General features: G+C 46.3%; 1 protein-coding gene across 3 annotated transcripts in view; it reads right to left on the bottom strand.

Moving 5' to 3' along the window:
* Positions 1–322: 322 nt before the first annotated feature.
* filip1l (filamin A interacting protein 1-like) overlaps positions 323–11,390 on the bottom strand; it is an 85,468-nt gene continuing 74,400 nt past the window's right edge. For 2 of the 3 annotated variants that reach the window (XM_072379193.1, XM_072379202.1), the window contains exons 5-6: positions 5,318–8,153; positions 323–1,114 (exon numbers count right to left, since the gene is read on the bottom strand). In XM_072379193.1, the coding sequence (XP_072235294.1) occupies positions 914–1,114; positions 5,318–8,153 (3,037 nt within the window). In that variant the 3' untranslated portion in view covers positions 323–913. The remainder of the gene's footprint in view (positions 1,115–5,317; positions 8,154–11,390) is intronic. The other variant, XM_072379211.1, reaches the window with a different exon arrangement.

Here is an 11,390-nt window from a genome sequence, read left to right as displayed (position 1 = left end):
ATTTAGCCATTAATCTGATCCGATTGCCCGCATGTAACCACACTGACTGATGTTATCAGGTGTTGTCTGTGTTCAGCAGACCATTGGTTAAAGGACAACCTCATTTGGTACACATGCTTTTCTGAAACATCTAAACTGCCTAAGACTTCTTAACAGGACTGCATATAACTCATTGTTAGTAAAGATAGATGTTGTTTAACCACATAATTACACATTTCCACAAGTTTGAAGCTGTCACGCATTTGACTTTACATTTTTCTAATCAGATAAGAAACATTTCTCAAGTTAAAGTATAAAAAAAGTCTTTATTGATAAACAAAAATAAAACGTGTGACATTTTTTAGAGATAACCTCTATGATGCAGCTGCATTACAATTCACCACTTATACACTTATGTACATTATTGCCACTGTTTCAAAAAAATCTTCATGTGTCCCGTCCCAAGAGATGGATAAATAGTTGCTTCATTATCTGTATCTCACAACAGATTGCTGTCATAACAGATGAACACAGATACTCAAATTTACATACATTTTATTCAACAACACGACCATGTAACACCTTGCTTTTAGCATTCTATTGATTCTGTTTCATTTATGTTGGTTAAAGTGTCATCTTCACACAAATCTGTGACAGCAGATTATTGGATCTCAATGGATTATTCAATGAATCTATATTTGAACTACTTTCTAAAATGTTTTCATACAGTGTGGACACTGAGCAAGATACTGACACAGAAAACAGCTACAGTTTGCTGATGAAAGCGGAACAGGTAGTGTTCATGGCAAACGCAGAGAAAATCTCTTCCGTTAGAATGCAAGATGTTCTGTTTTAATATTTGAATCAACGTTGGGGATGTTTTTCGTTTGAGTACACCCCAAGTTGAGCCTCTGCCAAAGGAGATTCACTGATGTCACAGTCTCCGGTTGATTAGATTTGGGTTGTTGTTGTGTGATGCAGGCATGTGTGCTGGCTGCTCTCTCCCAGCGGTTGCGTGAGTCTGCGGCGGCTGACACTTGCTCGTCACTGTGTTGTTGGGGCCTTTTGGGGAGCTGTAACCCTTTGGTTTGGGGATCCTTGTCGGTCCTGGACGTCGGAATGCTTCAAGTGGTATCTGTGGGACAGTGAGAAGAGTCTGAATGAAGAATGCAGCAGTTTTAAACACTCAAAGAGTGACTTTAGAGAACGTGAAGAAAATGATGGAGAAGTGGGGTTGTAAAGGAACAGGCAGCAGAGAAACACTCACAAAAGGTTTGCACAAAACAAGTTGTTCAAGTTGTTCATTTGAGATATGTTGCAGTACGCACAATGACCACTAGATGGCATCAAATATTATTTTATGGCGATAAGCCTTTTCTTCCTCACTGCTCCTCTTACAGTGTAACTGAAATATGTTACTGCTTATGAATTAGAATAGTTTTTTTAATATTTATTATAATATTTAGCAAAATATTCAATTTCCCTTGTGTTTTTAGTGAAAAGAAGATATCTGACATGGTAGCCGCAGTGGAAATGCTCAATTTTCAAAGAAAAAAGTTATTTCCGTAGAAAAAAATCTATTAGAATGAATAAAACCCTCAGTAAGTTGTCAGTGGTCATATTGCATTGTCGTTCTTTGAAGTTATTCATCTTCTTCATGACATAGAAGACTCCAAACGGAAGTTTAGCCATCTTGGGAGTTATCCCAGTCCGTCCAAACCTCACCACCAGCGTGACTGCTTTGCCTAGAAACCAGTGCTTGAATGCTTCTGCGGCAACAAACCTCGAGTGAAACAAGGAACTCTTACGAGCAACGTCACTTTTTTTCTCGTTTTCTTAAATAACTCACTGCTCCACTCGCTGCGCAATCACTTTTAAATCGGCGCGTTTACGTGCGCCGCCACGCGCCGGGATGCTGAGGCGCATCACTTTGGGATTGCCCCTTGTACTAAAAGCCATATCCTGTTTACAGTCGCCCTGATAAGATGTTTGCGAAGTTATGTGAAACCCCAGCCACGAACCCACAAGCGTAGCCACAGGTATTCCTCATTCAGCAACGGCATGCTCGATTTGATTCTTGGTAGTTCATGACAAGGATGCATTTCATAAAGACTTTCATCTAAACAGCTGATGAATGCATCAGCTGTTGGATAATTGCTGGCAGAAGTGAGCAATTATCCAAATTATTTTGGTGTAACCGGTGATGCTGTCTGAATGGAGTTTTGTGCTCCATTTTAAACTCATACAGTACTTTCTGTGCTCCAGACACTAAATTACAACATGACAGCAGTCAGCAGGGAATGAGCCAATAACATCATTTCTTCTTAATCACACTGTCACAGCTTCTTCCTTTTCCTCTCCACGCAGGTAAGTGCAAATGGTGCCGACTAGTTTCCCCTGTACACCACCTGAAATAGCCCATCTGAGGCATCCAAATGTCTTCCTTTCAGTTTTCGGCAGGCGAGCTAATGCTCCTCGACAGAATTTGTCATCGATCTGGTCTAAAACCCGCAGCTGAGTGAAACTGAAACTCCCCAGTATTTCCACGAGTTTCATCACGCGGGCTGAAAATATTCCCAAAATAAAAAAAATAAAAACCTCTCCATTTGACCTGAGGAAAAGCAATTATATGTGATCGTGTGTGCCGTGAAGTCCAGAGAATTGAAAAAGGAAAAAAAAAAAGTGCAGCGGAGTGCACCCTTCAGCATTCATATGGGGTATAAATTACAGAACAAGCAGAGACTCATCGCGGCTAATGGGCCAGAAAATCCGAATGGCTCTACGTCATGGGAGCGTTGTTGATTTTACACCGAGAGAGACTTTAATGTGCAGCTTTGTTCTCTCAAATATCGGCGGGGCAGCGGGAGCACTTCCTCTGCCCCTTGCTCTGCAGCACCGGCGCAGCTGTTGCCCTAGCAACCAAACACGGGCTTTGTTTTGGTGCTTGTCTTGCAGTGGGAGAGAGGCTCCTCTGACGCCGTCTTTACTCTCACACAGCGTGAACGCCACTATTTATTCTTCTTAAGTTTTTTATTGAGCCTGTCGGTCAAGGTGAGCAAATTTTCTGCTGCAGTTGTCGGCGCCTCGGGCTAAAATGTGAATATCTGCTCCTGTCTGGAGTGGGATATACAACTTGTCTCCTTGGTTACCAGTAGCCTATGGAGTCCCATCAGCAGCTGACGTTTAGTATTTCTTAATAGCAACGTTTTGGGTCTTTTTTTTTCACAGTGTAAGTCTTAGCAATAGAAATAAGCCCCGCTATGGGCTTCACCTTCCAGAAAGCCGCATCGTTCTCAATTTATCAGTCTGGCAGGGACACAGTGCGTCTGATTTGTCTTTACTCGTCTGAACCAGATGAGTTCACTTCATGAATCAGATCAGTCTTAAGTGAGTCAGGGGGTAATTGAGGTCGCAGACAGCGATTCCAGCTGCTGGATGCTTTCTCAAGTGGCGCTCTAATGAATAGCATCTTGTTTAGCCCGTGCATCACTCCATCGCACCCAGACGGTTTTGGATCTGGTTTCCACAGCTGCATCTCATCTCGCTCGTTCGATGTAATGCTTCATTTAATCATCATCACCCCATAATATGTTTTTTTCATTTTTTATTTTTAGTGCAGTTGGAGTTCTTGCACCTTATTCTTGATTTTTAGACAAATAGAGCGGTATAAGGATCTGGAAACGCTTTATATAATCGTTCTTGTATGTGACTTGCTGCATATTTACCATATTTTTTCCCCATGTACTCTTTCGTTAATCTGTAATAAGTGTCCAGTGTGTCCGTATTTGCAGAAAGGCCCCATTTGAAAGCTGCTTTTCTCCCTTTTATGACTTAAGATTCTTGCTTTCGCGCAAATATAGAGAACAGTGCTGCACGAAAAGCTCTTAAAGGTTATTTTGCATCGAGACGCAGATTAGTGTCGTTTCCACTCCCACGTGCGCTCATTCTCCGTTCCCTCTTTGTCTTGCTCTGACCTTTTGTTTGAAATGAACTGCGTGGATTAGGTAACATTTCCACTGTGAACACCTCAGAGGAACGCCCGCGCGCGCGCGCCCGCACACGTGAATTAGCGTCTGTAAATCGCGCGCGGGTGACTCATTTCGCGAGACACGATTCACGGGATGAAGCTACATCAAACAGAGGGTTCGAGTTAGTTTTCAGTGAACAACAGGCTCGGCGAGGCTTCTGCAGTTCGGTCAAACTGTCACCAAATGCGCTGGGACCCTTTCAGTGTTTATGTTACCAGGGGTGCGTGATTGAGTTTCAGGGCTCACGAGTTTGACCAAAAAGCAGATTTGCTTTAGATTTGCCAGCACTAAAAGGTTCGATTGTAAGGCTTTAATTTCTGACGGCTGATTCCACTTCTAATTCACGTGTTTCTGAGCCACAGATGCGAGGAATGAAGTCGCACCTTGTGGAGCAGTGGACCTCTGTTTTCCGTTCACAGTGCAAGTGGTGTGCTTTGTTTTAAGGGAAAGCACGAGCTTTATGATCCACCGCTCGGTGGTTTAAAGGTTTCGAAGCAGAGCTTCTCCATTTAGTAATCTACAACTCCAGAGTTCACGTTGCTTTTGAGTTGCCGGTCACTGGGTTTCTGTGCTCTGGATGGAGGAAGAAGCTATGACGTCAGCCTACGTTTTTAGCTCAAACCAGCGAACACGTGTGAGAATCATAGAGGATCCTTTGAATACACATTGGATTGAAATCATGAAACATGCAGCAAAAAGTCAGTCAAACGGTTGATTTCAATCTAATGAATGTTTTTTCCTTCAGATTGTTTTTTTTTTTTAAATGTGACACATTCCAAACATGCTAGATTTAGTGAACAAATGAAAATGAGCAAGCATTGATGACAAAACTAAAACATAACACTTTTTTTTTTTTTTTGCACACTTTAATTCTCTGAAAATTCAACAACTTAATTGTAATGCAGTACGTGGTATATGAAGTATAAAACTGGTACGGTACATCAGTCTGAAGAGTGTGGACTACACGGCACTACACTGTGCCACTGAGTACAATACAGTAAGTGCACATAAGTTAGAATGTGGCGTTACGTCAAGATCAAATCAACAATTCTAGTGCTCTTGGGGGGTTTTTTTTCTTCTTTTTTTTTCATGCAGACAGTTTCTAAATCCATCACACGGCACCAAGCACACCAACCGACATAAAAAGTAAAACATTCAATGGTTTAAGCTCGTAAATGAAGTGAAACAGACGGGAGCCACAGCGTGGAGTTGGGACTAAGGTCTTGGATTGGATTGGATTCTGATTGGATTCAGAACAGAGGATGGGATGGAGGAGGGGGTTATCGGGGTCAGTCACAGGCGTTACTTACTGTCATTTGCGATGGCCGCTGGACTGGGGTGGAGGTGGGCTTAATCGTGATGCTACTTGTGATTTTGCTGTTGCCTTTGGACGCAGGAGCGCTGCAGTTTGCGACCACCTGAGTCCTTTGCTCCTGGAGTCCGGGGGCGCCGCACGGGCTGAGCGTTTGCGACGGCGCGCCGATGCTTTGAATGAACGGGCTCCCTAAGTGGATGTGGATTTTGTTGTCCTCCGTGGTGATGACGTTGGGCCCCGAGCTGTTGGACCTCTGGACCTGCCAGCTGCTCTGCCTTTCCGGGGTCACGCGGAAGACGGCGTGGCCCCCGACGACCTCCACCGGCTCTGCGGAAATGGAGCGTTCGGGGGTGCCCGTCATCACTGATACAATTTGAATCGGGGACATGGCTCGGTCTGGCGTTACAGAGCCACAAGAGTCTGGGGTCATTGCTCTGGAGTAAGAAGCCACGGTGAAAGGGGACAGGGCCCCGTCTGGCGAGCACGGCTCATCTGACACGGAGGAACACTTAGATTTAGCCGTTGGGGAAATGGATTTGGCGGTAGGGGATATGGAAGCATTCTGGATGATGGTGATTCTCTGCTTGGGCGGACCTCCACTTGTGGGTATGACGGCGGTGCTGGTAAACGACTGGGCGCTCTCCGCCGTGGGACTGGTGATCTCCAGCGTGGCCGTGTTGTGTCCGTGGTCAGGGGTCACCTTAATGTGCAGCGGCTGCCCGGGACTGTGGGTCAGCACGACGTCTCCGGGCTGGACGTGAGTGCCGTTCTGCCGCAGCTGCATCTTGCCGTTGGCCTGGTGCGGCGCCTCTTTGCTTTTGAGGAACGGGCCGCGCGCTCGCCGCAGGTTGTTGTTGAGGTTGTTCACGCTGTTGATGAGCGCGGGGCTGCGCTTGGCCAGCTGCAGCTCGTTGCTGTAGTTGCCGTTGTCTTCGGCCTCGCTCTCGTCGTACAGCTTCCCGTTCACCACGGCGCATTCCAGGGGCGCCGCCGTCTTGCAGGTGTGGGACGCCAGCTCCACCGGCTCTGTCTGAACCTCCTTGGACGACACGTGCAGGTCTGAAAAGCGCCTTCCGTTCATGCCCGGGCGAAGGCTTTTGCTGAATCGTCTGTATCGCTCGAGCTCCCGCGTGAGCGTCTCCATTTCTCTGGCCAGCTCTTTGTTCCTGACCTCCTGCTGGGTTAGTTTCCTTTGCAGGCTCGAGTGGTCAGTCTTCATGCGGCAAATCGAGTCCTCGGTTCCCATGTATTCGTGAATCTTCTCCTTCAGAGCTGCCACCTCTCGGCTCAAATGACTCGACTTGGCTTCCTCCTCCTTCAGTCTTTTATACAGAACGTGCTCTTGGTTGCACTCTTTCTTCTCAGCCAGCTGGTACTTGGAAAGCTCTCTCCTCGATATTTCCAGCTCCTCCGTCAAGGCTTTGGCTTTCTCCCGTTCGTTGGCCAATCTTTTCTCCAGTGATTCAAACTCCTCTGTCTTCGATAGATCCCCTTCTGCCACCTTCATGTCCTTTAATTTGCGTCGGAGGCGTTCGACCTCCTGTGTCAAATCCTTTACTTTGTTGTCTTCCTGCTGGAAGCGGTTAGCCAGAGGTGCTTTAATGTGCTCCTCTTTGGCTTTGTTTCTGAGGTGTTCTCTCTCGATTGTCTCCAGCGACTGCAGCCTTTTCTTCATCATGCTGATCTTGGACTCCAAGTCGTTACTCCTCTCCTGCTCCGCTCTCAGCTTAGCCCTTAAGTCGTCCCTTTCCTTCGTGGCACTGCACATTTTATCCTCCAGCTCCGCCTTTGATCTCAGCGCTTTCTTGCTTTCCTCGATCAGCTTCTCTGTGACCGACGTCACTTTGTCCTGTTCGGCTTGAAGTTTGCCGGTGCTGTTCTGCACCTTGTTCTCCATTTGCTTGAGCTTGTCTGCCATTGCCTTCCTCTCGTCCACCAGCATGACTGTCAGAGTCTTCAGCTTGGTCAGGTCTTCTTTCAGCGTCATCTCCGTCTTTCCCAAATGGCTTTCAGCAGCCTCCAGCTCTTTGACCCTGACTTTCAACACCTCCAGCTCGCTGCTCAGGACCTTTGACACCATCCTCTCCTTCTCCATGTTACTCTTGAGTGAGCCGCACTCTTGTTTGCTCTTGCTGAATGCATCTTCTAGCTTTTCCAGTTCCATAATTCGGTGATTCAGTTTGTCGACTTCAGCTTTCAAGCACCTGCTTTGGTTGGCCTCCTTCTCCAGTTTTTTGTTGAGGTCCCTGCAGTGGTCCTCCATCCTGATCAGCTCTTCATCCTTTCCCTCCATTTCAAGCACCCGCTTTCGTAACTCCTCCAGCTCCGACATGAGGCTGGAGTTTCCGCACTCGCCGCGGCCGATTTTGTCCCGCAGCTCCTGGAGCTCTTCGTCAGCTCTGCGCAGGGTCTTGTTGGTCTCCTCCAGCTCATCCAGTTGCCTGCTGAGTGCCGACAGCTTCTGGCGCAGGTGCCTGTTTTGGGCATCCTCACTGGTCAGTTTGGCAGTCATGGCCTCTTGTTCCTGGTGATATCGACCAGCCTGGTCGCACAGCTCAGCCTCCAAGCGAAAGACCTTTTGCTCCTCTTCCTGCAGACGAGCATTAGCCGAGCCCAACTCCTCCTGAGCTTGTGCGGAACTGACGCTCAATTCTTGGACCTTGGCTGTCTGCTGACTCAGCTGCTCGGTGAGACGCTGCTGTTCGTCCACGACCATCAACGCAAAGGACTTGAGTTTCGTCAGCTCGTCCTTCAGACTCGCAATCTTTTTGGTGTTCTCTTGCTCTTTTCGTTCTTGGTAGGCCTTCTCCTGATCGATTAACAGCTTCAACCTGCGAAGACAGGGAAGAAGGCAAAGACACGATGCTCAATACATTTGATGGAGAACGAGCATTTCAAAGGGAAAAATTCTTCATTTTTCATGCAGCTGATTCCACTTAAATCTGAAGCAACTCAAATGCAAATCTCTGGTAAACCTTAAGCGCCCGTTGTCTTTATTGGCCTATGAAAGAAACACTGTCATTACCCATAAGGCCCACTTCTCCAAGCACTGACACTTCATAAACACTCTCATTTTCCCTGCATTTTTAAGGAGGATTAAAGTTTTTATGTCATGGAAAATTTAACACATCATAAAAAAGGGTCACAGTCTGAAATACCTGTGGGTTTTTCTTTTTTCTTTTTTTTTCCCCCTTTATGCCAGCTCATTTTCATATGGTTTAGAAACCCGAGTCATGGCTCTAAATACCCGTCCTTGAGCAGCAAACGGTGAATTCTGGAAAGTTTCCGCGGCGGTTCAGGGGTGTTGCAGGAGAACTGGTGTGTGAAATAACCTGAGAAACTAACACGCGACCAAAAAAAGCTCGTCGGACCGCGCAAGGTGGCTTAAAACCAACAAAATTAAGCTGTTTCTGAGCAAGGATGTCATCCGCTGGTTTGACCTCTGACCTCTGAAGTCAAAGCGCAAATAACGCTGTTGAGAATGAATGAGGGCGTCGAGAGTTCCGAGGCCGCCGGCAAAAACAAACACGAGTGTTTTCAGTGCAAACCGGATGGAAGCAGCACGGTCCATGAGCTAATTCCGTTTCACTGAAGCGCTGCATGTGGGAGTCACATGACACTGTGAAAAACGTCTTTAGGCTAAAGCGTCTTCATCCCCAGGGGGAAGCAGCTGCCAGGCATTTCCACACAGATGGCCCACTGGCATGGAACAATCCTTTAATTGAGGGGTTCCTCAACTACCAGCCCCCCCCCCCACACCCTTACCAAAACCACCACTACCTACACCCTCTGTTTTTCCCCCCTCCTCGCTCTCTTATACATTTAAAGGAATTCCCCCTGCTCCCAAATGCAATTACAGTCCCACAGAGTGAACACAGAAATCCCCCCCCCCCTCTAACCACACACAAACTCTCAGGGATCACTAATTCCACACGCACACGGAGAGGCGGGGGGGCTGTGGGCCATGATGTAAGTGCGCTACAGTAGGGTGGGTCAGCTCCGAGCAGCGGAGCGTCTCAGCTCAGCTTTTATCAGTAGCAGCCAATGAGGGGATGTTTAACTTCATCTGCGTGTTATCATTGGACAGATCGCTGACGTAGAATATCAGATTTTTGTCATCACTGTGAACAGCGACAGTGAAGAATTCACGAGTGTGGATTGAGAGGCCACTTTTCAGGTATTTGGGAAGTTTTCCTTAGTTTTCCGTTTTAGATGGTGTCTGTTCATTCGAAACATGATCAATTCTGTAATAAAAATGTTCTTTTTAAGGCTTGCTTTAACGCTTATGATGACACAAACACTTTGTGTGAATTATGTTTATTCATAGCCAATGTCTTAATGCTCCTTCTGTCGCGGCTCCTATTCCGGCATTTGTTCCTGTAAACCGAGCCTTAAAGGTCCATAAAGCGCTCCCGATGCTCGGATTCTTCTTTTTTTTTGTCTTGGCTTGAGTTTTGTCAGCGTTACAGATCGAAAAAAACAAATCAAGGACCCACAAGTGTGAGCCAAGGACCAGCACGCGTCGAATAGTGTACGCAGAAACGCCGAGTTGCTAAGCAAAACTGTTTACTCTCTTGCAAACTTGCCTGTAATCACTGTTTACTCTATCTCTTATCTCAGTCCCTGCTGTTTTTCTAGTGATGTCATCGGCCGAAATAGAAAGAGAAATGCACTTTGTTCCCAAGTGGGACTGGAGAACTCTGCTGATCTTGTGTTTTTTTTTTCCTTCAAAAACTGGGTATTAATCCTGCGAACTGCCCACAGTGACGCTGAATCCCCTTCAGCCCCTCGTGAGACGGTGTTCTTTGACGTTTTCTCATCACAGCAACACAGAATGCATTTGGCCAGCGGATCCACACATGCGATCCTTGTTGCCGTGAGATTCAGAACAAACTTTGCGTGGTCCATAGCTGGGGAGACAACATGCAGAGTGGCTGTTTGTGGGGGGAAAAAAAAGAAATATCCCACCGCTGACCCTCAACTAATGCAGCTGAATGAGATGCAATAAATATTTGAAGTAGTTACTGTGTGTGATCATGCTCTATTTAATGCACAGCTCTCATTCTGAAGTAATACTCTGTAACTTTGACACATAAAGCTGCTCTCACTACCACAGCGCTCCTTCCCCCCCGCTCTGTAGCCGTTTCCAGCTCTCTCCAAACGGATGCCCGTGTTTTTAGGTGGCTTCTTGAGTTGTTTCTGGCTTTGTTGCTGGTAGAATTTCTCCTTTCCCTCGAATGTACGATAATATAATTAACGTTTAAAAAAAAAAAAAAAAAAGCAGTGAAAAGGAAACATCCAGTTAGGAGGCTGGGAGCAGTCACTCCAGCATACGTTACAACTCTTTACTAAGGGCTTCCCCCCCTTTTTTAAGTGACTCCAGAGGCTGGAAACTGTGGCTCACCCGCCGCTCAAACTGCTCTACGTGTTCCATATGCCAGGGCTGCCGCGCCATTTCCTCACCACAAGTGATTAGGTCATTTATGTACGGATGGACCAGAGGCTTGTGGACAGTGGGGCTCAAAGTCCTCGTGAAGGACAGAGCTGGGGAGGACGCTGATTGATGCTGCGGAAAGGCTGTATTTAAAGTCCTAAGTAATATGCCCCCAGAGTGCAATCAAAACGTGTGAAATATACTGCTTTGGTATTTACTGAGCATCTTGCGGTGGGTGAACGGATAAAGAAGCGGCGTGTTAATAAAATAAATCCTTCTATCTTTTCCACAATGCTGCATTCACTGAATGGAAATATGTGACATAAATGTGACAAGTTACATTTAGTATTCAAGCACCATAACTAATTCTTTCTCTCCTTAAAACACCGACGCAGTTTTAAACAGAAAGGTTCTTGTATTAGCATGAGTTACATTACATGAAATGCCTTTGAAAATGCTGTGTTTGCATTACACTTTCAGCAAATCTCAGAATCTGTGACACTCTCTTAAAGGTCAACCTTCCTTCTCTTTTAAAAGCACACACGATGTCGTTTTGGCTTTTTAAAGCACATTGATAAATGATGCGACGTAACAAAGAAGTAAAACAGCAATTCTAGCGTTTACACAACCCTTC

The sequence above is a fragment of the Leuresthes tenuis genome, unplaced genomic scaffold, assembly GCF_036924035.1.
Source record: "Leuresthes tenuis unplaced genomic scaffold, fLeuTen1.0.hap1 SCAF_1, whole genome shotgun sequence".
In the NCBI taxonomy this organism is placed as follows: Eukaryota; Metazoa; Chordata; class Actinopteri; order Atheriniformes; family Atherinopsidae; genus Leuresthes; species Leuresthes tenuis.
The sequence above is the reverse complement of the archived record's forward strand: the minus strand, read 5'-3'. Positions and strand labels throughout refer to the sequence as shown.